This window comes from Numenius arquata, chromosome 18, assembly GCF_964106895.1.
Source record: "Numenius arquata chromosome 18, bNumArq3.hap1.1, whole genome shotgun sequence".
Taxonomy (NCBI): domain Eukaryota; kingdom Metazoa; phylum Chordata; class Aves; order Charadriiformes; family Scolopacidae; genus Numenius; species Numenius arquata.
In genome coordinates this window covers 7,619,957-7,640,544 of record NC_133593.1, presented here as the reverse complement: position 1 = coordinate 7,640,544, position 20,588 = coordinate 7,619,957, and the positions used below count along the sequence as shown (strand labels likewise).

General features: G+C 47.1%; 1 protein-coding gene across 1 annotated transcript in view; it reads left to right on the top strand.

The window, feature by feature from the left end:
• The first annotated feature begins 726 nt into the window (after positions 1-726).
• The window catches only part of PHF12 (PHD finger protein 12), a 31,976-nt gene continuing 12,114 nt past the window's right edge, over positions 727-20,588 (top strand). Inside the window, exons 1-7 of the mRNA XM_074160601.1 lie at positions 727-792; positions 1,113-1,294; positions 15,404-15,476; positions 17,049-17,436; positions 18,009-18,129; positions 19,261-19,393; positions 20,093-20,257. Coding sequence (XP_074016702.1) covers positions 727-792; positions 1,113-1,294; positions 15,404-15,476; positions 17,049-17,436; positions 18,009-18,129; positions 19,261-19,393; positions 20,093-20,257 — 1,128 coding nt within the window. The remainder of the gene's footprint in view (positions 793-1,112; positions 1,295-15,403; positions 15,477-17,048; positions 17,437-18,008; positions 18,130-19,260; positions 19,394-20,092; positions 20,258-20,588) is intronic.

Below are 20,588 nucleotides of genomic sequence, written 5' to 3'. Positions count from 1 at the left end.
CGCGGTGCTGCCCCTTTAATAGGCGTGGCCTCCGCCGAGATGACGTCACGCGCAGGACAGCGCCTCTCGCCGCGCGCCCCCTGCCGGCGGGCGTGCCCCGCCGCCCCGCCCCGTCCTGCGTCGTGACGTCACCCACGGCCGCGCTCCTTCCCCTTCCCCTCCCCGCTCCCGGGAAGAACGTGCCGGCAGCCACGCGCCTGCGCGGGAACGGAGAAGGAGGGGCGGAGCGAGGCGGGCGCGCGCCGGGGCGGGGAGGGGGGGGGGGTGGCGGTGCCGGCGTCGCGCGACTCGGCGGGAGGAAGGGGGGGAGGGGGAGGGGCAGTGGCGCGGGGCCGCGCCTGCGCGCTGGGCGCGGTCTGCGCATGCGCGGTGTGCGCGGCGGCGGCGGCGGGGCCCGGAGCGTCGGCGCCGCCTGTGTGTGTGTCTGTGTGTGTGCGGAGCGCGGCGGCGGCGGGCGAGGGGCCGCGCCGCCCCTTCCCCTCCCTTCTCCCCCTTTCCCGGCATGGCAGCGGGCGCGGGGCCCCCCGCAGCCGCCCCCGGGCCCGGCTGGAGGAGGAGGAGGACGACGGCTAAGCCGCAGCGGCCCGTGGGCTAGGCCCCGCCGCCCGCCCCCTCCTCGACGCGGAGCCGCCGCCGCTGAGGGGGCCGACCCCCCCCTCCCCCAACTCCCCGCTTCGCTCCCTCTCGTCGTGGGGGGGCTCTCGGGGCCGCTCCCGGGCTGGATGAATGTGGGAGAAGATGGAGACCAAGACGATCGTCTACGACCTGGACACCTCCGGGGGGCTGATGGAGGTGAGGGCCGGGCTGCGGAGCGCGGTAGGGGGGGAGGCCTGAGCGGGGAGGCTGCAAAATGGTGAGGGACACCCCCCCTACCCTACCCCCCTCCCTCGGAGCCCGGTGGCCATAGAAGGAAGTGCGGAGGGACGGAGGAGGCCCGCGCGGACACGGGGCCGGCGGGCGGGGCGGGCCCGGACCAGGCCCTGTCCCTGTGTGTGTCCCCCCACGGCGGGCCCGAGCCCGCTCTCCCCCGGCGGGCAGGCGGGAGAAAGGGCGCTTGGGCTCAGGGTCCGTCCCAGCCCCTCAGAGGCCCCTCTCTGTCTGTCCATGTGCAGCAAATCCAAGCCCTCCTGGCTCCCCCCAAGAGCGAAGATGGGGAGAAGAAGAGCAGGAGGCCTGAGAAGGAGCCCAGGCGAAGCGGCAGGGCCACTAACCACGATAGCTGCGATAGCTGCAAGGAAGGAGGGGACCTGCTGTGCTGCGATCACTGCCCCGCCGCGTTCCACCTCCAGTGCTGGTAAGGCTCGGCCCTGTCTCCCTCCGGATCCGGCCGCCCCGGCAGCGGTTCCCGCTCCCCGTTAGGTCCCTGCCTTGCCCGGGAACGGGGTGGGGGGAACGGGACAGATGCGGGGCCGGGCATAGCAGGCAGGAACAAAAAGGAGGTGCAGGCCCCCCCCCACTCGGGTTCATCTCCTCCCTCCCCCCCCGAGACTACGTCTAAATCCACAGCGGCCGAGGTGAAAAGCCCCCCTGGCTGCTTTCTCTGAGTGGAGGAGGTGGGGGTCTGCCACCCTCCTTTCTTTTTGTGCGGAGAGGAGGAGCGAGGCCGCTGGCTGCGTGGCCTGGCTGTTTCGGTGCTGCCCCTACCCGGCCTTCCACACCCCCCCCCCCACCCCCCGAGCCGATAACTTCCCCTCCTCACCCCTCTCTCGGGGTGCCGTGCTTGGGGGGAGGCTCCGCAGGGTCCTGGCCGGGGGGCGGGAAGCGGCGGTGGCGTCTCCGCGCCAGGCCTTGACGTTCCCAGCGCTTCCGTGCTGCTGCAGCTGCTGGGAATAATGGAGGTTGCTGTCTCTGTGTCTCCCTGCCTCACTGTTTACAATATGGCGACCTTCCTTTAAATTATATTTTTATTCTCAGCGCCATTTTGGCTGCATATATGACTCCCAAACCCTCGCAGCGCTCCCCCAGTATCTCAAACGTGAAAATACCTTCCCTGTGGAAATCCAGGCCTCCAGACTTTAAAATTGGCCGGGTTTATTCCTTTCCCTCCTTTTTTTCCTCCCTCCTGACTCTTCGAACCTGCTTGTCTCATCTGTGGGAGTGACTGCCGGGAACTGGGGGGGCAGTCGGGTCCTCTTGCTGGGAGTTGCGTGGCTTTGTTGATAGAAGGCAGATCTTTCTGCATGCAAATCTGGGTGCCCTGTGGGAGTCGAGGTGCATGTGGAGGCGGTGGCAAAGCCCTAGTCGGTGGAGGCTGCAGCGGAGAAGGACTCTTCACTGCCTTCCCTCGCAGCTTCCTAAGCTCTCGGCACAAAGCAACCCGCCAAAAGCACCTGAACTTTCTGCCCCAAAGTTTTTTTGCTTTCTGCACTGGGAGCCCAGACGCATCCGAGGCTGCTTTACCCCAATCTCCCCTTGAACAGTTGACACAGGCGGGCGGTTTGTGTTAAATTAGCGCAGCCAGAGTGGATAATGGAGTGGAGGAGGGAGCGGGGCAAGTCAAACAGCTGGAGCTCAGGCGTACAGAGTATTCTTCCTTAGGGGAGATTTTTTAACCACATTCCTTTCTCTCTTTCATGCTTTGGAGCTTTGTTTGCCACCCTGTTACAGCTGTCTCCTCTTTGCCTTTTTTTTTTTTTTTTTTTTCCCCTGTTGTTTTTTTTTCTTTCTTCTTTTGCTCGGTGGTTATACTGCGTTTATATGCTAATTGCAGGTCTCTGAACACATATTAAACTGATTGCTGATACCAGGAAAACTGACTGTGCGGTCACAGTTCTGTAGGGAGTGTCCCGTTAGCAGCGTGTAGCCAGACGAACCCGACAATGCTGTAGCGTGCAGCCATGACATCATCCCTCCTACCCTGAGGAAGTGCTACTGGTGGTGGTGCAGATCCTCTAATATTTACTAGGAGGACACTAATTAATTAATTTTTTTTTTTGTCCAGCCTTCTTGATGAGCTTTAATCTAAGGTTGGTGTTTTTTTTTTTCCTTCAGTTGGGTGTAGTTGCTTAAAACTTGGTGCCTGCTTTCAGATGCTGCTGAGCACATCCTGAGCCTTGTCTTGGTGAGGCTGGTGTGATGGCTAGAATTTCATATTTTGAGATGGAAGAGCTGTGATTAACGCTGTAGAGTTTCCTGGTTGACTCTGAATCCTAGTTAGTCCTAACTGCAAATGAGACCACCTTGTGCATGGCTAAATCTGGCTAAAATTCATGACCTAATTTGACAAGTTTCTTGTCGTTAATCAGTGGGAAACAGTCATGTAAATCAGATATCTGTAAAGCTTTGGCTACCCTTGAGTTAGTTGCATTATAATTATAAAAAAATAATCTTTGATTAACTAGTCACCCTTCAGAACAGAAATGGAAGGGGTGATTCTGGTTATGCTTTCTCACTGTGCTTGTTACCTTTCCTGAGGTATCTCTCGGGTGATCGTTTTGACAGTAGCCCAGACCCTGCTGCGGGAGGTGGCACGGTCCGGATTGGCATAGCGGGCCAGCTGCGCGCTGCTGGACAGGCTTCAACTAAAGGCCTCAGGCTTGGCCCCTGTTCTGCTCACCCGGCTCGTGGACCTCTGTCCGTCGCTCGGCCAAGGCCTTCAAGCAAACCAGGTTGTCTCGAAGTGATGCTCAGGTTCTGTTGCGTTGTTTTCTTCCCTTTACTCTTATTTTTTTTGCTTAAAGTAAACTTCTGTTCTGGATGTAAACTTAGGCATAAAGGCAGCACTTGCAGCTTCCTTTCTCCCTCCTTTTTTTTATTTAAAGAATAGCAGCTGTAGTCCAGTGCTTGTTTTAAGTCATTTGAACAGCAGTTTAAATATACTGCTGGGGCATACTAGCTGAATTGTGTCGACAGCTTACCTGTTCTTTAAATATTTATTGTAAGCTTTAGAACCAGATTGCATTTATTATCAATATAGAAGGAGGGGAAAAAAAAAAAAGAGCAGTTTTTAATTGGTCTAGGATTTGTAGTCAGTCCGTCAAAGCTGGATAGGAGAGGCCATATTATAAAAGAAAATGAATGACAAGGGTGTGATCAGCCCAAGTCACGCAGTAGGCTGGAGACAAACCCAGGAGTGAACCCAGCTCAGTGGCCCATAAACAAGTTCTATTTCTTCCTGTGTAGAGAAGGCTCTTCTGTATCGGGTTGTTTAAACCTGTAGCGAGCAAGTTGGCTTCTTTGGCGAGTGTGTGGTTCTCAAACTTCAGTAGTTTGCCTTAACTTCAGTTTAGTACCTAAACCTGTTGTCTTCTGCAGAAAACAGAAGGCGCTCAGCCAAAACCCCAAAAACTTTCCGAGTCCGATAGTATTACACGTCTCTGATGGTAAATAACAAGTTTTGTTGATACGCTGTGGGAACGCCTGCTCTCCTGAATTACTGTGGGTGGAAGTGGCTTCCCAATTCATCTGTCAGGGTGTCAGCTCTTCTCACAGCTCCCTTTCAGAATCGCTGGTTCAGTGTAAAACTCCTCCAGGTACGGTAAGAGCCCATGGACCGGGAGGTTACCAGCCTGGCTGTAGATAAACTGGCCTGGTGGGAGGGTTACCGGGAAGTGTGAAATCCCTTCCAGATACTTAGTTTCAACATACTTGGATTAATCTCTCAGTCAGGTGACTGTCTTCAGGTTTGAACTTAGAGAGGTGTTTTTTTTTTTTTTTCTGTCCATAGTATTTCTTGAAAAGAGGACATAGGATTTTTAGCTCTTAAGTCTGGTTTTGGTTATGCCTTTTGCACATAACCTGCTGCTTTGGGTAATGGTGCACCATTGCCTTTTCATTCTGATGTTATTCCTTAACCCAGGCCCCTGGGAATGGTGTACGCTCCTTCTTTACATGATTGAAAACCAATTTTCCAGTACTACTGCTATTCTTCCCCCTTTATATCCTCCTCCTGGCTATGTGATTGTTAGAATTCCCTGTATTATTTTCTTGAGCTCGTGATGAACTTGATTCCCATTGAAGTCATTTTGCAGAGTGACTGATGTTGCAAATTCATTACAGCTTCGCTGAAGGATTAGAAAGATCCCTGGGAGAGGAAAAGTTTAGTTAAGCTGGGGGAGGGGAGTGACAACAGGAGGGAGAACTAACACAGAACAGTTTTGTGTTTGTTTTTTCTTTTTTCTTTCTTCTTTCTTTCTTTTTTTTTTTTTTCTTTTTAAAGTCTCACTGCCTGAGTTTCTGGTTGGAGGAGCCCAAAATCACTAACCTCGCTGAATGCTGCTGTTCAAGCCCCTTTTATAAATCGCACGCTGCTGGCCATGAAGCACTGCTGGCATGGCAAAGTGACCCCAGTTGCCTAAATCTGACCAGCTGCCCGTTACGGTAAACACAGACAGTACCAGTTTCCTGGCGCTGCCCAGTAAAACCGCTTGCCTTAGCTGCTGGGTTGCCCAGCGGCTCTGCTGGGAGAGGTACCCTGCATCCCTGCCGGGGCCTGGTAGCTCCATCAAACTTTCTGTAACGCTTGCCTCTTCATGTTTATATTTGGAGCGCTTGGCTCCATTTCCCCTCTTGATTTGGCTGTCTTAGCCAAAGTGCTTTTGTCGAAGAACTGGAGTAAAGGAGGAGCAACAAAGAGAAGTAAACGAAGCTGAACTAGCCTGCGTTTTGCATATTTTCTATGAGTCACTTCGGTTCAGTGCTTTGCACGAAGAATGGAAAAAAGCTGTGTTTGACTGGTAGGACATCAATAACTTTTTCCCCACCTTATTCAGGTTTAAAATATCCTGCCTTATCTTGGCTTCTGGTCTGGCTTTGGGTTTTTTACATAAATACCCATTCTGTGTGAGGGGAGGGAAACATGAGCCTGGCTATTGTCTTAGTTAATCCTTCCCTTAATGGGCATCTTCGGCTGCCTGGAGGGGGGGGTGTGTGTTTCAGGTGAAACTTTGAATGGTCTGAAGCATCAGGGAGTAAGCTGGTCTGTTCCAAGCATTAACTTAGATATATCTATCTTAACTAATAATTTGTTGAAACAATATGTTTTTTTTAAAAAGCATCAGCTGTTATTTTTATGTGTCTTTGGTTCTGATATTTTGGTAGCGTTGGGGGTCAGGGTAGGCTGGATCCTAAACCAGAAGGAAGCAATTGCACTGGCTTGGTTCCTCGGTGCGGAGGGTCACTGCGCATGTGTCTGCAGATGTGGTAACATGATCAGTCTTGGCAGTTCTGTTCAGCAAAGTTGAACCAATGAGATCTTTCGCTCTCCTTATTTTGTCCTAAATCTCTCTATGCAAAGGCAGATAAGGTCAGCCTAAATCTACGAACTTCAGCTAAGGACACCAGAAGACCACTTACAGTAAGAATTTGATGTGCCAATCTAATTTGGGGACTTGCAAACCATGATTCTCACCTGTGTGTGCATGTATGTTGCTCATGTTAAACCGAGCGTGAGCAGATTTTGCAGTGTGGGCAAGAGTTGGGCATTCAGATCAAGCTATGGGTCGCTGCTGCCGTTCTCAACATCAGCATAAAGTGGTAGGAGCAAGGCATTAGGATTCTGTCAAAGTCAACATTTAACTGCTTAACTTACGCTTTGTCTTCAGACATGACTGCTGTATGGACTAGCATTATGCCAAACATCTGTAATGATCTGAAGCTGTTTAAAAAGGCATGGTATGAGACTGTTAATAAGGAAAGTTCTCTGCTGTTTTGTCCCTTGGCTTGGGAAAGTGCCAGTTTTATGTTGACTGGGACTTGTGAAACTGAGAACTTTTTTTTTTTTTTAATGTGGTGCTGCAGGGTCCATTTTTGAATTGACTCCTCAAATTCAGTAGGATGCAGCTTCCAGGTGGGGTTCACGGCTTTGTTCCTGCTGCTCTGGAGCTGGTCTTTCCTGGTATGTCAGACCTGCAGGCGTGACTCACGGGAGCCTTTCAAAACCTGGAAACGTCTTCCCAGAGGAATTCCAGCTCCTCCAGGCATTTGCAAAGGAAATCTTAATTGGATTAGATTCATAATACTAATCTGCTAATGACTGTTTGTTATGGGGATCTTAGCACTATCTTGTAAATATATTCACCTTCATTTAGCTTGCCTTGTGTCTTTTTATCACATACAAGCTCAGCTGTTAAGACTGTACAGCAGCCTGCAGATCTTGTAGTTGGGAATGGGAGGACTACTATGTTTATTACAGAAAACCCTATAATGCCCTCATAATTCTCCCCTCTCTCTCCATCTCTGCGTTGCTTTGTGTGGGGGCAGTAAATGGGAAACAGTCATGATTAGCACATCTAACATCCAGCTCTACTTCTCTTGCAGCGGGTGTGAAGGACATCTTGGATGGAGAGTGTCCTCAGCTACAGAACTGTGTATTTATAGTAAAAGCCAGGACAAAAAAAATGCATTTTTCACCCCTGAAACTGACCTTTATGATGTGGGTTGTAGGTGCTGTTGTGATGGTGTGAAGAACACATGCATGGGAGGCAGGGCTCCTGCCTGTCTTCCTGCATAGGACAGACTGAGTCAATTCGAGATTTCAGTTGTAGCGTTGATACTGAAACAGCTTTTCTACATAGTAAAGGCACTAACATCAATTCTTCTGTTTATTGACCCACACAAGTGGATGTTAAACTGCTTTTATTGCTAGACTGACTCACATGTCAAGTTCTTGAGTTTTTCCTGTGGCTCTGGAGCCCTTATTAATCCTTGAGTCAGTAGTAAATAGCAAGAATCTGCTGTGAAGAAAGGGAGCGGTTTCTTCCAGAGTAGGAAGGAGGTGTATCTTCCTGAAAGCAAGTGTTATAAAGTCTGAATATTTAGGGAGTTCTGCCCGGTGCAATATAAATCACATGGGAGAAGGATGTACCTGTTGTTTTTTTAACCAGGAAGTAATCTTTGACTTGTGAAAATGCTAATATATCTGAGAGTATAATATGGCTTTATTGTAGGGGTATGAAGCGCTGGATTTGAAAGAAGTGAGTGTAAGCAAAAAAAGCATCTTGCCACGTCAGGTTACTGGCTAAACTTGTGATTTTGTGACACAGTTGGATTGTCAGAGCTGGCTTTTTCTTCTTACAGTAGTCAATTTAGGCTGCCTCCAGCTCCACTGCTCGCTAGATGTCTGCCCAGCTTCCTCGAAGGAATGCTGCAGTATCCAGTAACTCTGTAAGGCGAGTAAAAATAGTGTTGTACCTTCCCTTTAATAAGGGGGTTGCCAGATACCAGTTGTAATGCAATTGCATACCTTTTTAGGGTATGGAGTAAATGCTCCCTATAGCCAAAAATGAAGAAGAAAAAAATTCTATAAATCATTCTTCCAGTTGGCGTATCAGATCTCCAGTACAAAAGGCAAAGAACATCTCAGCCAGCTGGGGGAAATCTAGCGCCTGAACCCAACTCTAACCTATTTCTGCTGACGTCTGCTCTGCACGAGTCACTTGAAGCAAACTAGATGGAGCTGGAGATTACCGACTTTGAACCCCGCAGAAAGCGGTGGCCTGAGGATGCAATTTAGCAGGCTGAAAACCCCATGCTGAATTTCTGGCAAGCGCTAGTGATTGGTGTGAAACACCTGCCTGTACAGCCTCTGACTTTGGGCAAGGCATCATGTGAACTTCCCAGTGATCTTCATCTAGAATAGCAACGGGAGCAGGATATGAAGGTGATCTGCAAAAGGCAGAAAAGAAATTATACCCTGCTTTTAAGGGTTGTTTTGGTGGATATTTCTGTTGCTGCTCTTTTCCCTCTCCTCCCCGGTGTTCTTGGGAAAACCTAGTCTGCATGTAGATGTCGGAATTATACTTCACTTGTGCCTGTGTGAAGACAAATTCATGCTTTTGCTTTTATGGGTCTATCCTTCATCCTCTTGTGATGTGCTGATTTCCTTTTTTCCACCTTATTGCTTCTGTCCTTTCACCCCCATCTCCTTTGAACATATTCAGTATGGCTAAGGCTGAATGTGTTCACTTCTCAGAAACCTCTCAGACCTGTGTTTTGATTATTTTTTTTTTCCCCACCAGAGATGTCTCTTCATTTATTGTTCTTTAAAGACAAAATCAGATGAAGTGATTCTCACTAGAGCTGTGTTGTTCCTCAGCCCTCTTTCTTTTCCCTGATGCTGCCCTATGTGTCATCCTGCTTTGAGAAGATGACTTCTAATCTGTTAAGAAGATGGTGCTGTAAAGATCTGAACACTTAATGATGAATCTGGACATTGAATCCAGGCCATTGTTACTATTGTCTGCAGTACAGGCATGAGTGATGCATGAGAAAGAAGCGGGAGTTTTCCTATTGAATTCCATGATTTCTGCTTATAAATGCAAAGCTGGATGGTTCCCTAGCAGATATGTCCCAAATATCAGAGTTCGTAACCAGCCAAACTAATTTAAAAAAAAAAATTTAAAAGCCTCAGTGTGGTTCAGGTAGTATTATATGCACTCTTTTTTATTTATTTATTTATTTAGGTGCATAAATAAATAAATATTTATTTATCTAGGTGCATACTTTTTAATACATATGTGGAAATTTAATATTTAACAAACAATACTTCCTTTAATTTTTTGGTCAGCTGTTAATGAGGGTAATAACTAATGGGTTGTCTAGGGAATGGTCTCCGTGGGCCAGGTTCTTTCTATAAATAGAAGTAACTAATTACGTCAGGTGATCACATGTTTACATGCAGCTTATCCAGTTTGTTGGACTCTCCTGCTTGTCAGGTCTGAGACAAAAAAGTTCTACTTCATCATGTTGGAGGGGACTTTTCAGCTTCCCCGTGGGTGTCAGGATTGTCCACGCAGGAGTGCTCGGGGAGAGGCTGCAGCCCTGGTGACAAGTGGGCAGGGAAGTGAGGTAAGGGAGATAACACATGCTTCCAGGAGGTTGTGCTTAGCGCTCTCTTCCCAGGATGAGACTAGCAGGAGCAGTTTGAGGAAGGATACAAGTAAATAACTTCACTGGCTTCAAAATTCACAAAATACATTCACAATACGCTAGTGCTTTGGCTTGTGAAACGGTACCTGGTTCTTAGGAGCATGGTAGTTCTGCTGCCAGAGACTTGAACAATATTCTGCCCATGTCGTGTTGAACACTGGCTGTTTTAGAAGATAGAAGTAAGCACACAGTGAACGAAATTTTGCAGTATAGCATGTTACTGGCCGTATTACTCTTAAACTCTTAAGAGTTTAAGTCGTCTTCTACTCTTGCACTGGCATGTGGACAAATTATGTTAGGGTACCTTTATTTTTTCCTTGCACATGTCTTGTTTCTCGCTGTCTGGCCATATAATGGTGTTTTAATCCTGTTTCTGTTCTCTGTCTGTTGCTGAACCCTTATTTCCAACTCTGGCCATGCTGTTGGAAAGATGCATGCTAAGCAGATGCAGTGTTCCAGATGATGGGATAATTGGTGACCTGTGAAACAGTCATTTCAGTTCCCCTCCTTGCATAGTGGCAACCAAAATAATTACGTACTGACCTGTCCAGTGATGTCCAGGTTTCCTTGATGGATATTACTAATTTAGAACTTTTTATGCGCATGCCCAAGGCTTTCACTTCAATGTAGACAAAGTTATGCTGGCTGCTATCGAGCTTTTTTTCACTAAGCTCCCTCAGGAGAAGCTGCATCGCAGATGAAAGTATAGTAGCTGATGCTCTGTATTTAATGTAAATTGCACCACTGGCTTCCAGTAGCTATAACATAAATTATGTGAGTCTAATTGAGGCCAAAAACTTAGTCCGTTAATTTTAATGTGATCAGGTTGTGCCTGTCTTGTCTGAAGTTTGGTGGCCTCTGCTTTGGTGCTTGAGGAATCTTTGGCTTCATCAAAAAGATTGTTTCTTTTACTTCAGAGTGTTCCAACTTTATCCATATTAAGGAGCAGATGGAGTTTGAAGAACCTGTAGACCTTTCACTGAGTAGTTTGTGCTGAGGAATGATCCTGACGCTGCTGGAATAGAGGAGAGAGCTGACAGTATTCCTAGTAACCATCTTTAAGGTAATGGAGTCTGACTTCTGTCTTCAGAAAATAGTAAGCTCTTTGTGGGTGCAAGACTTGCAGTTGGAAGGTAAGAGAGTTGTGAAGGGGAGGAACATGAATCAGGCTGCAGCTGGTTTGATGTGGTTTTGTTCTGTGTAAGGTGGAGGCTCCAAGTGCTAGGTTCCAGGTGTCGTCCTCCTGCAGGGCTTTTGGAGCAGCTGTCAGCAGAAGTGTGTAACTTGGGCGGAGTAAAACTGTTTCAAAGAACTGCGTTTGTAAATGATGCAACTTTCCCTGCTTCTCAATGGGGCGCTTGTGATGCCCTGACAGTGAGGTTGGTTTCCCGGTTTGTTTTCGTTACGGCTGCCATTGAGGCCCTGGATAGGAAGCCAGGGAGCCTTGTTCTTTATGAAGCTGGTGGAACAGCTGTAGCTCTATCCATCATTGGGATAAATAGAGTCCGGTAGAAGAGCCGAAAGCCTTCTTCCTTTAACTGGCAAACATAACCAGCATCCTTCATTAAAACCATCATTGAGTCTTGGTAAGTTAATTGGAAGATTTCTGAGGAGGAAAAATGTTTTTACCTACATTTTTGGGGGCGGGTTACTATTTCCCCCTGCACAGAGAAAAATATTCTAAGTCCGATTGTTGAAAACAACTGACATCAAAGACAAGTTGTCCAAGAGACCTGTGTGTTATCCTACCACCATTGACTGGCTGTAGCCCGCTGGGTCCAGAGCCTGCTCTCAGTAGTCTCAACGTGCCTTTGACGCAAGATGGCCACCAGGAATGTCGTGTGTAAATACCTTCAGGTTTGCTTTAACTGGTTCCTTTGAGAGCTATGGCCCAGTTTGTATTGAAGAAGGTGCTGTTCCTTTGAGCGTTTGTTTACTTATTTATTGAGGTCAGCAAAGTGAAGAGTAATTACGGGATTTAGACTAACAACAGGCATCTGATGTATGAGAGCTCCAGGGTGTGAAATTGAAAAGCTAAGTGGCTTCATGCTATTGTTTGCTTGATAAAAACTCCTAATATATGGATGACTTCCGAAGATTTTTTTTTTTTTATTTCATTATAGCCATTTACATTTTATTTAAGGGTGGCTTTGCATAATGTTCTGACTGTGGGAGCTAGTCCAAAAGTTTACAAGAGCAAGTCTTGACAACACAAATCTGGTATGAATTTCAGGAGATGCTACTTAACTTTTTTAGAAAAAGCCATGAGACCAGTGTTATGGCTTTGTATCAGTGTAGTGTCTTTTGAATAGGCACTGACAAACATCTTTTATTTTCAGAGGCTTTGTAGAGTTGGTCTTCCAGGTGTTTGTATAGATACTAATCTTGAAAATCAGACTCACTTTTTTGGAGCTGTCTTTGCCTTAAATTCAGAAATGTGTGTGTTCTGCTGAGCAGATTTGATTCGGGTCACACCAAACCTTCCAGCTAAAATAGGGCTGGCCACCACTCTCGCCTGTGATGACAAAAGGGGAAACTTTCTGAAATGAAGGTTCCACGAAATTGTACAGAACGGTACAAGGGACTGGTGTGTAGTTGCAAGGAGATGTGTTGTAACTGGTGATAAAGTTGGTGATAAAGTTGGTGCTGTACAATTCCAGGACCTGTTGGCAGCAAACACTAACGGTTGGAGACCTGCATGCTAATGAACCTATGAAAGATGGGGAGAAAGCGGCCGTGGTGCTCCTGCCAAAGTGCTAATTCTTACCTTGGTTATGAAGATCAAGTGTCTTGTTCAGATTTAAAAATCAGTTTCTCTTATGCTTACAGTAAAAGGTTGAAGAATGTGGTCATAACTAGTCAATTAAAATGGCATTCTTTAGCCCTTCCCTGGCGTTATGCTAAGACCCAGGAAATGCTCTCTGCTCGCGGAGGGGCCAGCAGTGCGGGAACAGCATTCATCAGTCTTTGTTAGTGCAGCGAGCTGCCCCGATGAACAGTTCATTAACCAGGAGAAGCAGAATCAGTCTTTTAATACTCTTGCTGTAGCAGTTATGCCCTGACAGCGAGCAGAAAAACTCAGGAGGGTAGTCTGAGAACTAAAACCTTGCTTGCTGCTGGTCTGAAACTAATCTTTTCCCCCTCCTTCCACAGGCCTTTGGGTAGCAGCGTTCATTAAAATCCTTCTCTAAGCTGTCATTTAAGAGTACTGTGTATGTAGGATCTTATGGTTGTTGAGCAGATAGTTCAAACATAACAAGCAGGATGAATAACGTACGCGCTTAAGAAGAAACCTGTTCTAACTCTTCTAGGCGTCTCTCAAGATTCCTATTCCGTGGTATTAATTGTTTCATTGTAAAATGCATAAGTTTGAGGTAACAGTTAAAACAAATAACCGGAGGCACCTGGCAGCGTGTGGGTCCCTGGCTCGCCACGCGTGCGTTGGAATGGGGCAGACGTGTTTCCAGCAGTTCAGGCACGTTCGTCGGTAGCTTCAGAGGGCTAAAATTCGCTATGAACAAATCAAAGTCTGTGGTGGTTTTTTTTTTTTCCCCTGGGGTGCTAGGAAGGGAGGGGGGAATGGGCCAGACGAATCCCTACTCGCTGTAGCTGCAGATCTAAGGGCTCGGTTTCCAGCAGGAGTAAAACCTGAGCTATCGCAGGATCCACCTCAGGACTCGGAATGGATTTACGCTGCAGCAAGCACACGGGGATCGTTTGTTACTCTCCTCCTTCCGCCCCCCTTCCCCGCTTCTGTTAGCAAAGGATTCGTTTGGGGCAGGGGGGAAGTTACTGCTTCAGCCAAACATTTGAGGCTTCGTGTAAAGCAGCCAGTAGTTGAGGCTTTGGTGCTCTCGTCTAGAGCCTGATCTCTTGTTCATCCAAGCCCTCCAGGAAATGAGAAACATAAGCTGCAGGTATGTTTGTGCATATATGCAGAGTGCTGCGTTTCTGGAGCGGCTGGAACACGGAGGCCTCTGAAACCCTGCACTCCTCCTCAAAATGGCTGCCAGATGTGTTGGCTCTACTGAATTCCCCGGAGCCTGACACCAGAAATGCTGAGGTTATTACCCGCTTTGGTTCTTGCTGTGTTCTTCCTTCACTCTTCCAGGCACAGTGTTGCAAGCCCGAGTGTGACCCCGGCTGGCTGCGGTACCTGCGGAGGCTTTCTGCTGGCGCGCGCGGGGCAAGGCTCGCCGGGACTCTGTTTAAACAAAGGAAACGTGTTTGTTTTTACAGCTCAGGCTTGGGAGTCTGGGCTGGGATCCTGTGCCATTTCCCCATGCTAGGAGCAAGATTCTGGAGGAAGACAGCCTTCTCCCTTTCTGCTGCAAAGCACAGCTCTTACTGGCCAGCAAATATGCATCTTGACCTCTCTGGCTTGTCAGTGCTGGAGACTTCTTAAAGCTTAACTTGGATTTGCTTTGATATTTGTCTGTAGGTACAATAAATAGTATAGAGACTCCTGAAGTGAACCGCCGTCTGGCTGCCCAGGCTCGTGTGGCTTCTCGGGCCCGTCTTGTAAGCTCCTTGCCAGGGTGGCCACAGTTCTGCTTGATCACCTCGTAACCCAGTCCGTCTCAGCTGGATCCCCAGTCAGTGGGAAACGGAGCTTCCATGTCTTGCCATAGCGCATCTGTCTGCTGAGTATTCGGCACGAGAGCAGACTTGCTCTGCAGCTGCCCCTAGCATCAGTAGGCAGAACTTTTAAAAGTATATCTTTAAGCCACTCTGCGTGGTAACCTGTTTTTCTGACAGCGCGTCCACTTTTCCTGCAACAGTCAGCAGTTTGCAGAAATAACAAATCTTAATGATAAAGAGGTGTTGGAAAGTACTTGTGCTAGTAGTAGGATCTGTAAGGAAAGTGTATCGTCTAACATATGCTGCTCTGCCTTTAACTAAGGAAAAGTGTTTCTGAAAATAGTCCTCCTTACTCCTTCATCTAATTTGCTTTGGTTTATTTCTAGCATTAAAATGAGAATGTCATTTCGATGTGATGTAGCTTTTATAGTAAGTGCAGATCCACATGAGTAGGATGTATCTTGTGCTTCATAGCCAAGGCAAGCTGTATATGGTGACACTTTTAAGAGTATTTGGGTTGTCTCAAGATAGAAAATGGTTTCCACCATTAAGTAAGTGTGCCCAGGGATGGAGTACATGGGAAGCAGTGGGTAGACTTCATGGCAGCTTGCTCAGTTGGACTCAAGCTGCAAATTCAAGGCATGGAAATGCCTAGATACGTGACTGTGCTCGCTGCTCAGGAATCTATGTAGTCTTACATGGAGTAATCAAGTTATTTGAAGAGGCATTGGTGTTGGGGGGGAGGTACGTGTGTTGCACACAAGTGAATCCTCCATTTATCTTCGCTATTCAATTCTAAGAGTGTCTTCTGAAACCATGGAGTGGACTGCATGGTAAAAAGGAGGAAGCACCTGGGAGCAGAACCTGTGGAGCTGCCCTGACTCCGGCTGCGAGTACGTGAGAGGAGGCGTTCCAGAAATAACAGTTAAAGCATTGCCTTGTGTTTCTCTTGTAGCAACCCTCCGCTCAGCGAGGAAATGCTGCCTCCGGGGGAGTGGATGTGTCACCGCTGCACTGTACGCCGCAAGGTAAAGCCTCATAACAGTCATGATCCCTGCCCTTCCAACTGTCCATTTAAATTATACCTTCCTCTCCCCTTAATGTGTGTGTATATGCCACCAGACTTGCTCACAGTTGTGAAGGGCTTTGTTAGGAACCGGCTTAAAGAAAACTAAGGGGTCTTGATGAGATTCTCCTGGTATTTTTAACCTCTCTAGTAGGAACCACAAGACTGAAGTGCCAGATACGGTTTAAAAGGCACAGCTTGACAAGAACGTTTTCCTTCCCTCCACCTCTGGAAAGGAGGGAGAGCTGAGGCACAGAGGGAATGGTACCCGTGGTCGAGGAGATGAGCTGTCTACAGGCGAAACAGGAGTCGTATTAATGCAGCTTTGGCATCGGGGTTGTGATTTTGGTTAGTGTGTGTTTTTTTTAGAAGTGTGACTTCACAGCAGTTGCACATCAGCAGAGGGTGAAATCACAGTGAGTTATGATTTCCTGGGCTGTTGAACAGGATGGGGAGGAGATGGTTGGGCAAGATTGTGGCTTGTCTTTTTTTTTTTTTTCCCCTTGATGCTTTTTCTCCAGGAAGCTGTCTTGCACAATGTAAACATCTTATTGCTATGACTACGTAAGACTGCGTAGCAGAGGGTTTAGAAACTGCACCAAGCTATCTAGCAACTGTTCCCTTGAAGTGACACCCAAAGCAGATTGGAAGAAGACTGTGTACTTGGCCTTTTGCTCCTGAAGCGATTGCCTTCTTATGTTTCCAGGGTACTGTTCAGCCATCTGCCAACAGTAAAAATTAAGGTCTCAAATTTAAAAAATAATAATAAACCAAAAAAAAAAAAAAAAAAGAAAGAAAAGAAAAAAATCCCCAATTTTTCTGTATCAAAAATTGCCTGATAACACTTTGCTCCTTTTGCAGACCACTTTAGTGATGGACTAGATTGTTTCATCTATATGGGTGGTGCTGTCAGGCACTGGAGCAGTGCACAGTTGCCCATTCTGGGCCGTGCAGCGTCCCCTCCTCTTGCAAAATGGATCTTGAGGCGATTGCGATGTATTGTTTTCCTCTGCTGCAGTTCTCCCTGCCCACCTTGTTCGAGATGCCCGTCACCAACAGATAGCAGAGCGTTGTTTGTTTATCGTGCTTATATTCTCAAGCCGACCTCCTTCCGTAATGGGTTTGGATGCACTTCCAGGGTTAATAGACTGCCTGGACAAGGAACGGTCTGCCGTGGAGTTTCGCAGTGTTGGCTAGCAAAGTAAACAGAGTTGTCTGATTTGTCAAGTATTTAGGACTAGATGCTGTGAAATATTGCCCTGATCTGCACTCCAATATGGCTATCCCAAAAGGAGAGAGAGACGTGCTAATTTTCTGCCCTGTGCTTGGTTCCCTTCAGCTGTTTTGTCATCTGTATGTTTAGCTGCAATCAAATTGTTTTTGCTAGGTCAAGGCTTTAATGACTTCACAGGGGAAGTGGTAGGAAGTGGCTCAAGCCTTTTCAGATGCTGTTTGTCTTCGATTGCATATTTGTCAAGGTTGATGTGCTTTGTTTGTGGCCTCCATGATAAGCCTGCCTATTCATGTCGTGCAGAAGCGAGAACAGAAGAAAGAGCTGGGGCAGGTAAATGGATTGGTGGACAAATCTGGGAAAAGGACCACCTCCCCCACCAGTGACGCAGACCTGTTGGACAGGTCTAGCAGCAGCATCAGGGCTAATGCGCATGCCAGGATCTTGGAAAGGAGAGCAAGCCGGCCTGGCACTCCCACATCCAATGCCAGCACGGAGACCCCCAACTCAGAACAGAATGATGTCGATGAGGACATAATTGACGTGGATGATGACTCTGCCATTGCAGAAATGGACTGTGGGCAGCCCCAGCTGAAGCGACCCTTTGAGCTTCTTATTGCTGCTGCCATGGAAAGGAACCCAACGCAGTTCCAGTTGCCGAATGAACTGACCTGCACCACAGCACTTCCAGGTGAGCGACGGTTTGGCTAGTGTTGGTGAAGGTGTCTGCAGTTGTCTCCTGCTGCCATCTTTCCTGTCTTCCCTCTTGACTCCTTGTTAGTTGTGGCTCCGGTGGTGCTCACTGGTGAAAGCAGAGGGTTCAGAAGTACCCCTGGTCTGTCTCCAGGTGTCCAACGGCAGGTGGCCTTTCAGATGTGAGCTGTGGGGACAGTGCTGCTGCACACTACACCTCATCAGCACCTGTGATAGAGGCTTGCTGTTGTCACCTTAGTCTAGATCATCAATCTGAAGAAAGAAAATTCCAGTTGTCAAAATACTTGATTTTAATTTACCATATGATAATCTAGTAACAAAGTAATGACGTCATGTATATGATGTCACTGAAATGATTAAGTATAAAAGATGCCTGCCTTTAAAAGACAATCTTTGCCAATTAAGGCTAGATTTAGTGGTTGATAAGGGCTCCTTAGCAGCTCTTTTTGCCTTTTCTGTTTGCCTCTGCCTGAGATGATTATGTGTATCTACCAGAAAGCAAATCTCTGCTATGTGGGTAACCCAGAGCCTTTTAAAATTTACTTTCAGGTACTAGTAAGAGGAGGAGAAAAGAAGAAACCACAGGAAAGAATGTCAAGAAAGCACAACATGAGTTAGACCACAATGGTTTGGTTCCCTTGCCGGTGAAAGTCTGCTTCACATGCAACAGGTATTTGACACTTCCAGGGAAGCTGTTTGGTGTTGCTGCACCCTTCACAGGAGCAAAGTTCTTGCTGAAAAAAGTAGATGACCTGTTCCCTTTCCCATTCTCCTTCATTACTTGCTTACAGTCCTCTAAATAAATGGGAATAATCATCTTTGCTAAATAACAGGTGTTTAACCAGGGCAAGTGTAGGTGTGGCTTCTGCAGCCCTGTCTGACTGTAAAGGGTAGCCTGAAGAGAGTGAGCCATCTTGTCTTCAGAATTTTTCTACTAAGAAAAATTCTAAAGTGATGATGTTATAGAAAACGGAGATGGTCCTTTGCTTATGGTTCATGAAGGAAGTCTGTGAGAAGGTGACCTTTAGGAAATGTAAATCTACAGGGAGATATAAGCCCAAGACAAATAGGAATATTGTGTTGAAATAGTAAATCTGGAAACTACTAGAAAATATTGCTGTTTTTTATAACTGCATAAAAAATGCACAGATAAATCCCAATTCAAAACGTCCATGAAAACAAAAACCTTCTATTTCAGGAACCCAGTCAGAGTGAGTTTCTGGAATTGGGCTGGAGGCTCAGGTGGGCTTTTGTGGAGAACAGCTGATCACTTTGTCCTAGAGTGAAGACTTCTTTAAAGTCTGGGGAATTGCATGTAGTAGCTTTCTGGAGTTTGAGACTTGTTCTGAGAACATCTTGTTGAAGTAAATGTTCCAACTTCACACAAGAATCATCTGAGGAAAATTGTAATAACCTAAATCTGGTATTTCCTTTTTGATTTCTGAATTTTGCTGTAAACGAAGCCACTCGGAACTAATGTACAAGGTCAACTTGAAAAGTTGCTCATAAGAATCTGACAGATGATTACAGCTTTCCAGCAATGGCATCCCTTTCTGCCAGAGGACCTCTTTTGCACCGAGAAACCCTCGTGCACGGGCGAGTCCTTTTGCTTCGGGTGGGTCTTGCAGAAGGTCCATATCAATCAAGTTACAAATCTGAAGCCTAATTTTAGATGCAAGTAACATAGTGTAAGGGAATTGGTGGGGAAAGATAAGCTGAAGTGTTTAGCCGAGCTTGCCTGCATGTTCAGTTCGTACCCTATATTCTGTCCGGGAAATAAGATGTGGCTCTCTCTTGGCAGGAGTTGCAGAGTGGCACCTCTAATCCAGTGCGATTATTGCCCGCTCCTGTTCCACATGGATTGTCTGGAGCCACCGCTTACTGCCATGCCTCTGGGTAGATGGATGTGCCCAAATCACATAGAGCACGTGGTGGTAAGCAGGACTATGATTGCAGTATGGTAACCGGATGCTGGAGTGGAACCTGGCAGGTCCATTAAAGGACAAAGTACAACAAATGTAAAACAGCTTCTGAGCTCTTACTGCTCCCTGTAACGCTTGTAAAGCTCCTGCTGCAAGCAACGCACTCTCCAAAGGAATGTGATCCTGCTATCTGCAATAAAGTATAAAGATGGGGGAACTTCTTCCTGTAACTGAAGCTGACAGCTCAGATTGTGGCTCACTGATGGCTTGTCTAGTTTTCAGACTGGACTCCTTAAGATCTAGATGAGCTTCCAGAACTGTGATACAAAGCAGCACAGTGCTACAAATAGGGGAAGTAATTCTTTGCATGCTTAACCCAAAAAACTTTCATTCCAAGAGGGAGTTTTCATTTGTGGAAAAGCAGTATACTTGAGACTTAAATACTCGGGAAACAGGGGGCTGAAACAAAGGGCTTGTGCCCAGACAAACTGCTTCCGAGAGCATTGGTGCTGCTTAGTAGGCCTCTAAATGCTTTTGTATTCATCTCCAGCCATGTGCCCTTTAACAGAAATGGTTAGTGCTGCAGGAAACAAATAGTCTAAAGCTGAGCTGATGCTGTACTGCCAGTGCTACGCGGTGTTATGAAAGTCTTAGGGTACATTAGAGTGGCCCGCAGATCCCTAACTCGTGTGGCATTATCTGATCACCCAGCTGAACCAGAAGAACTTGACCCTGAGTAATCGGTGCCGAGTATTTGACCGGTTCCAGGACACCATATCTCAGCACGTTGTCAAAGTGGATTTCTTAAACCGAATCCATAAGAAACATCCTCCGAATCGCAGAGTTCTTCAATCAGTAAAGAGAAAAGGTTTGAAGGTATGTTTAAACAAGTAGGTGTCGGTGAAACTCCCCGCGTACGTATTCCAGTTTAGAAGGGAAACCAGCACGCCCCGTAGACACAGCCTCTTGGGGCAGGAGGAAGAGGGTGGGGTCTGCATGAATGTGTTGGTGAGAGGTCTGGGACTCAGTTACTTTTCACTACATGTGGGATTTAAGAAGCTCTTTTTCTGCCAACCGTAAGGCTCAACTATTACAAGCCTTTAAATCTAGCACAAGCATAGAAAGTACAACACAAAACCTCCTGAAGGTGGCCCTAGAGTCAGAATCGGGGCTGCTGCATGTTCTGTGTTAAACCCCAAAGAATATT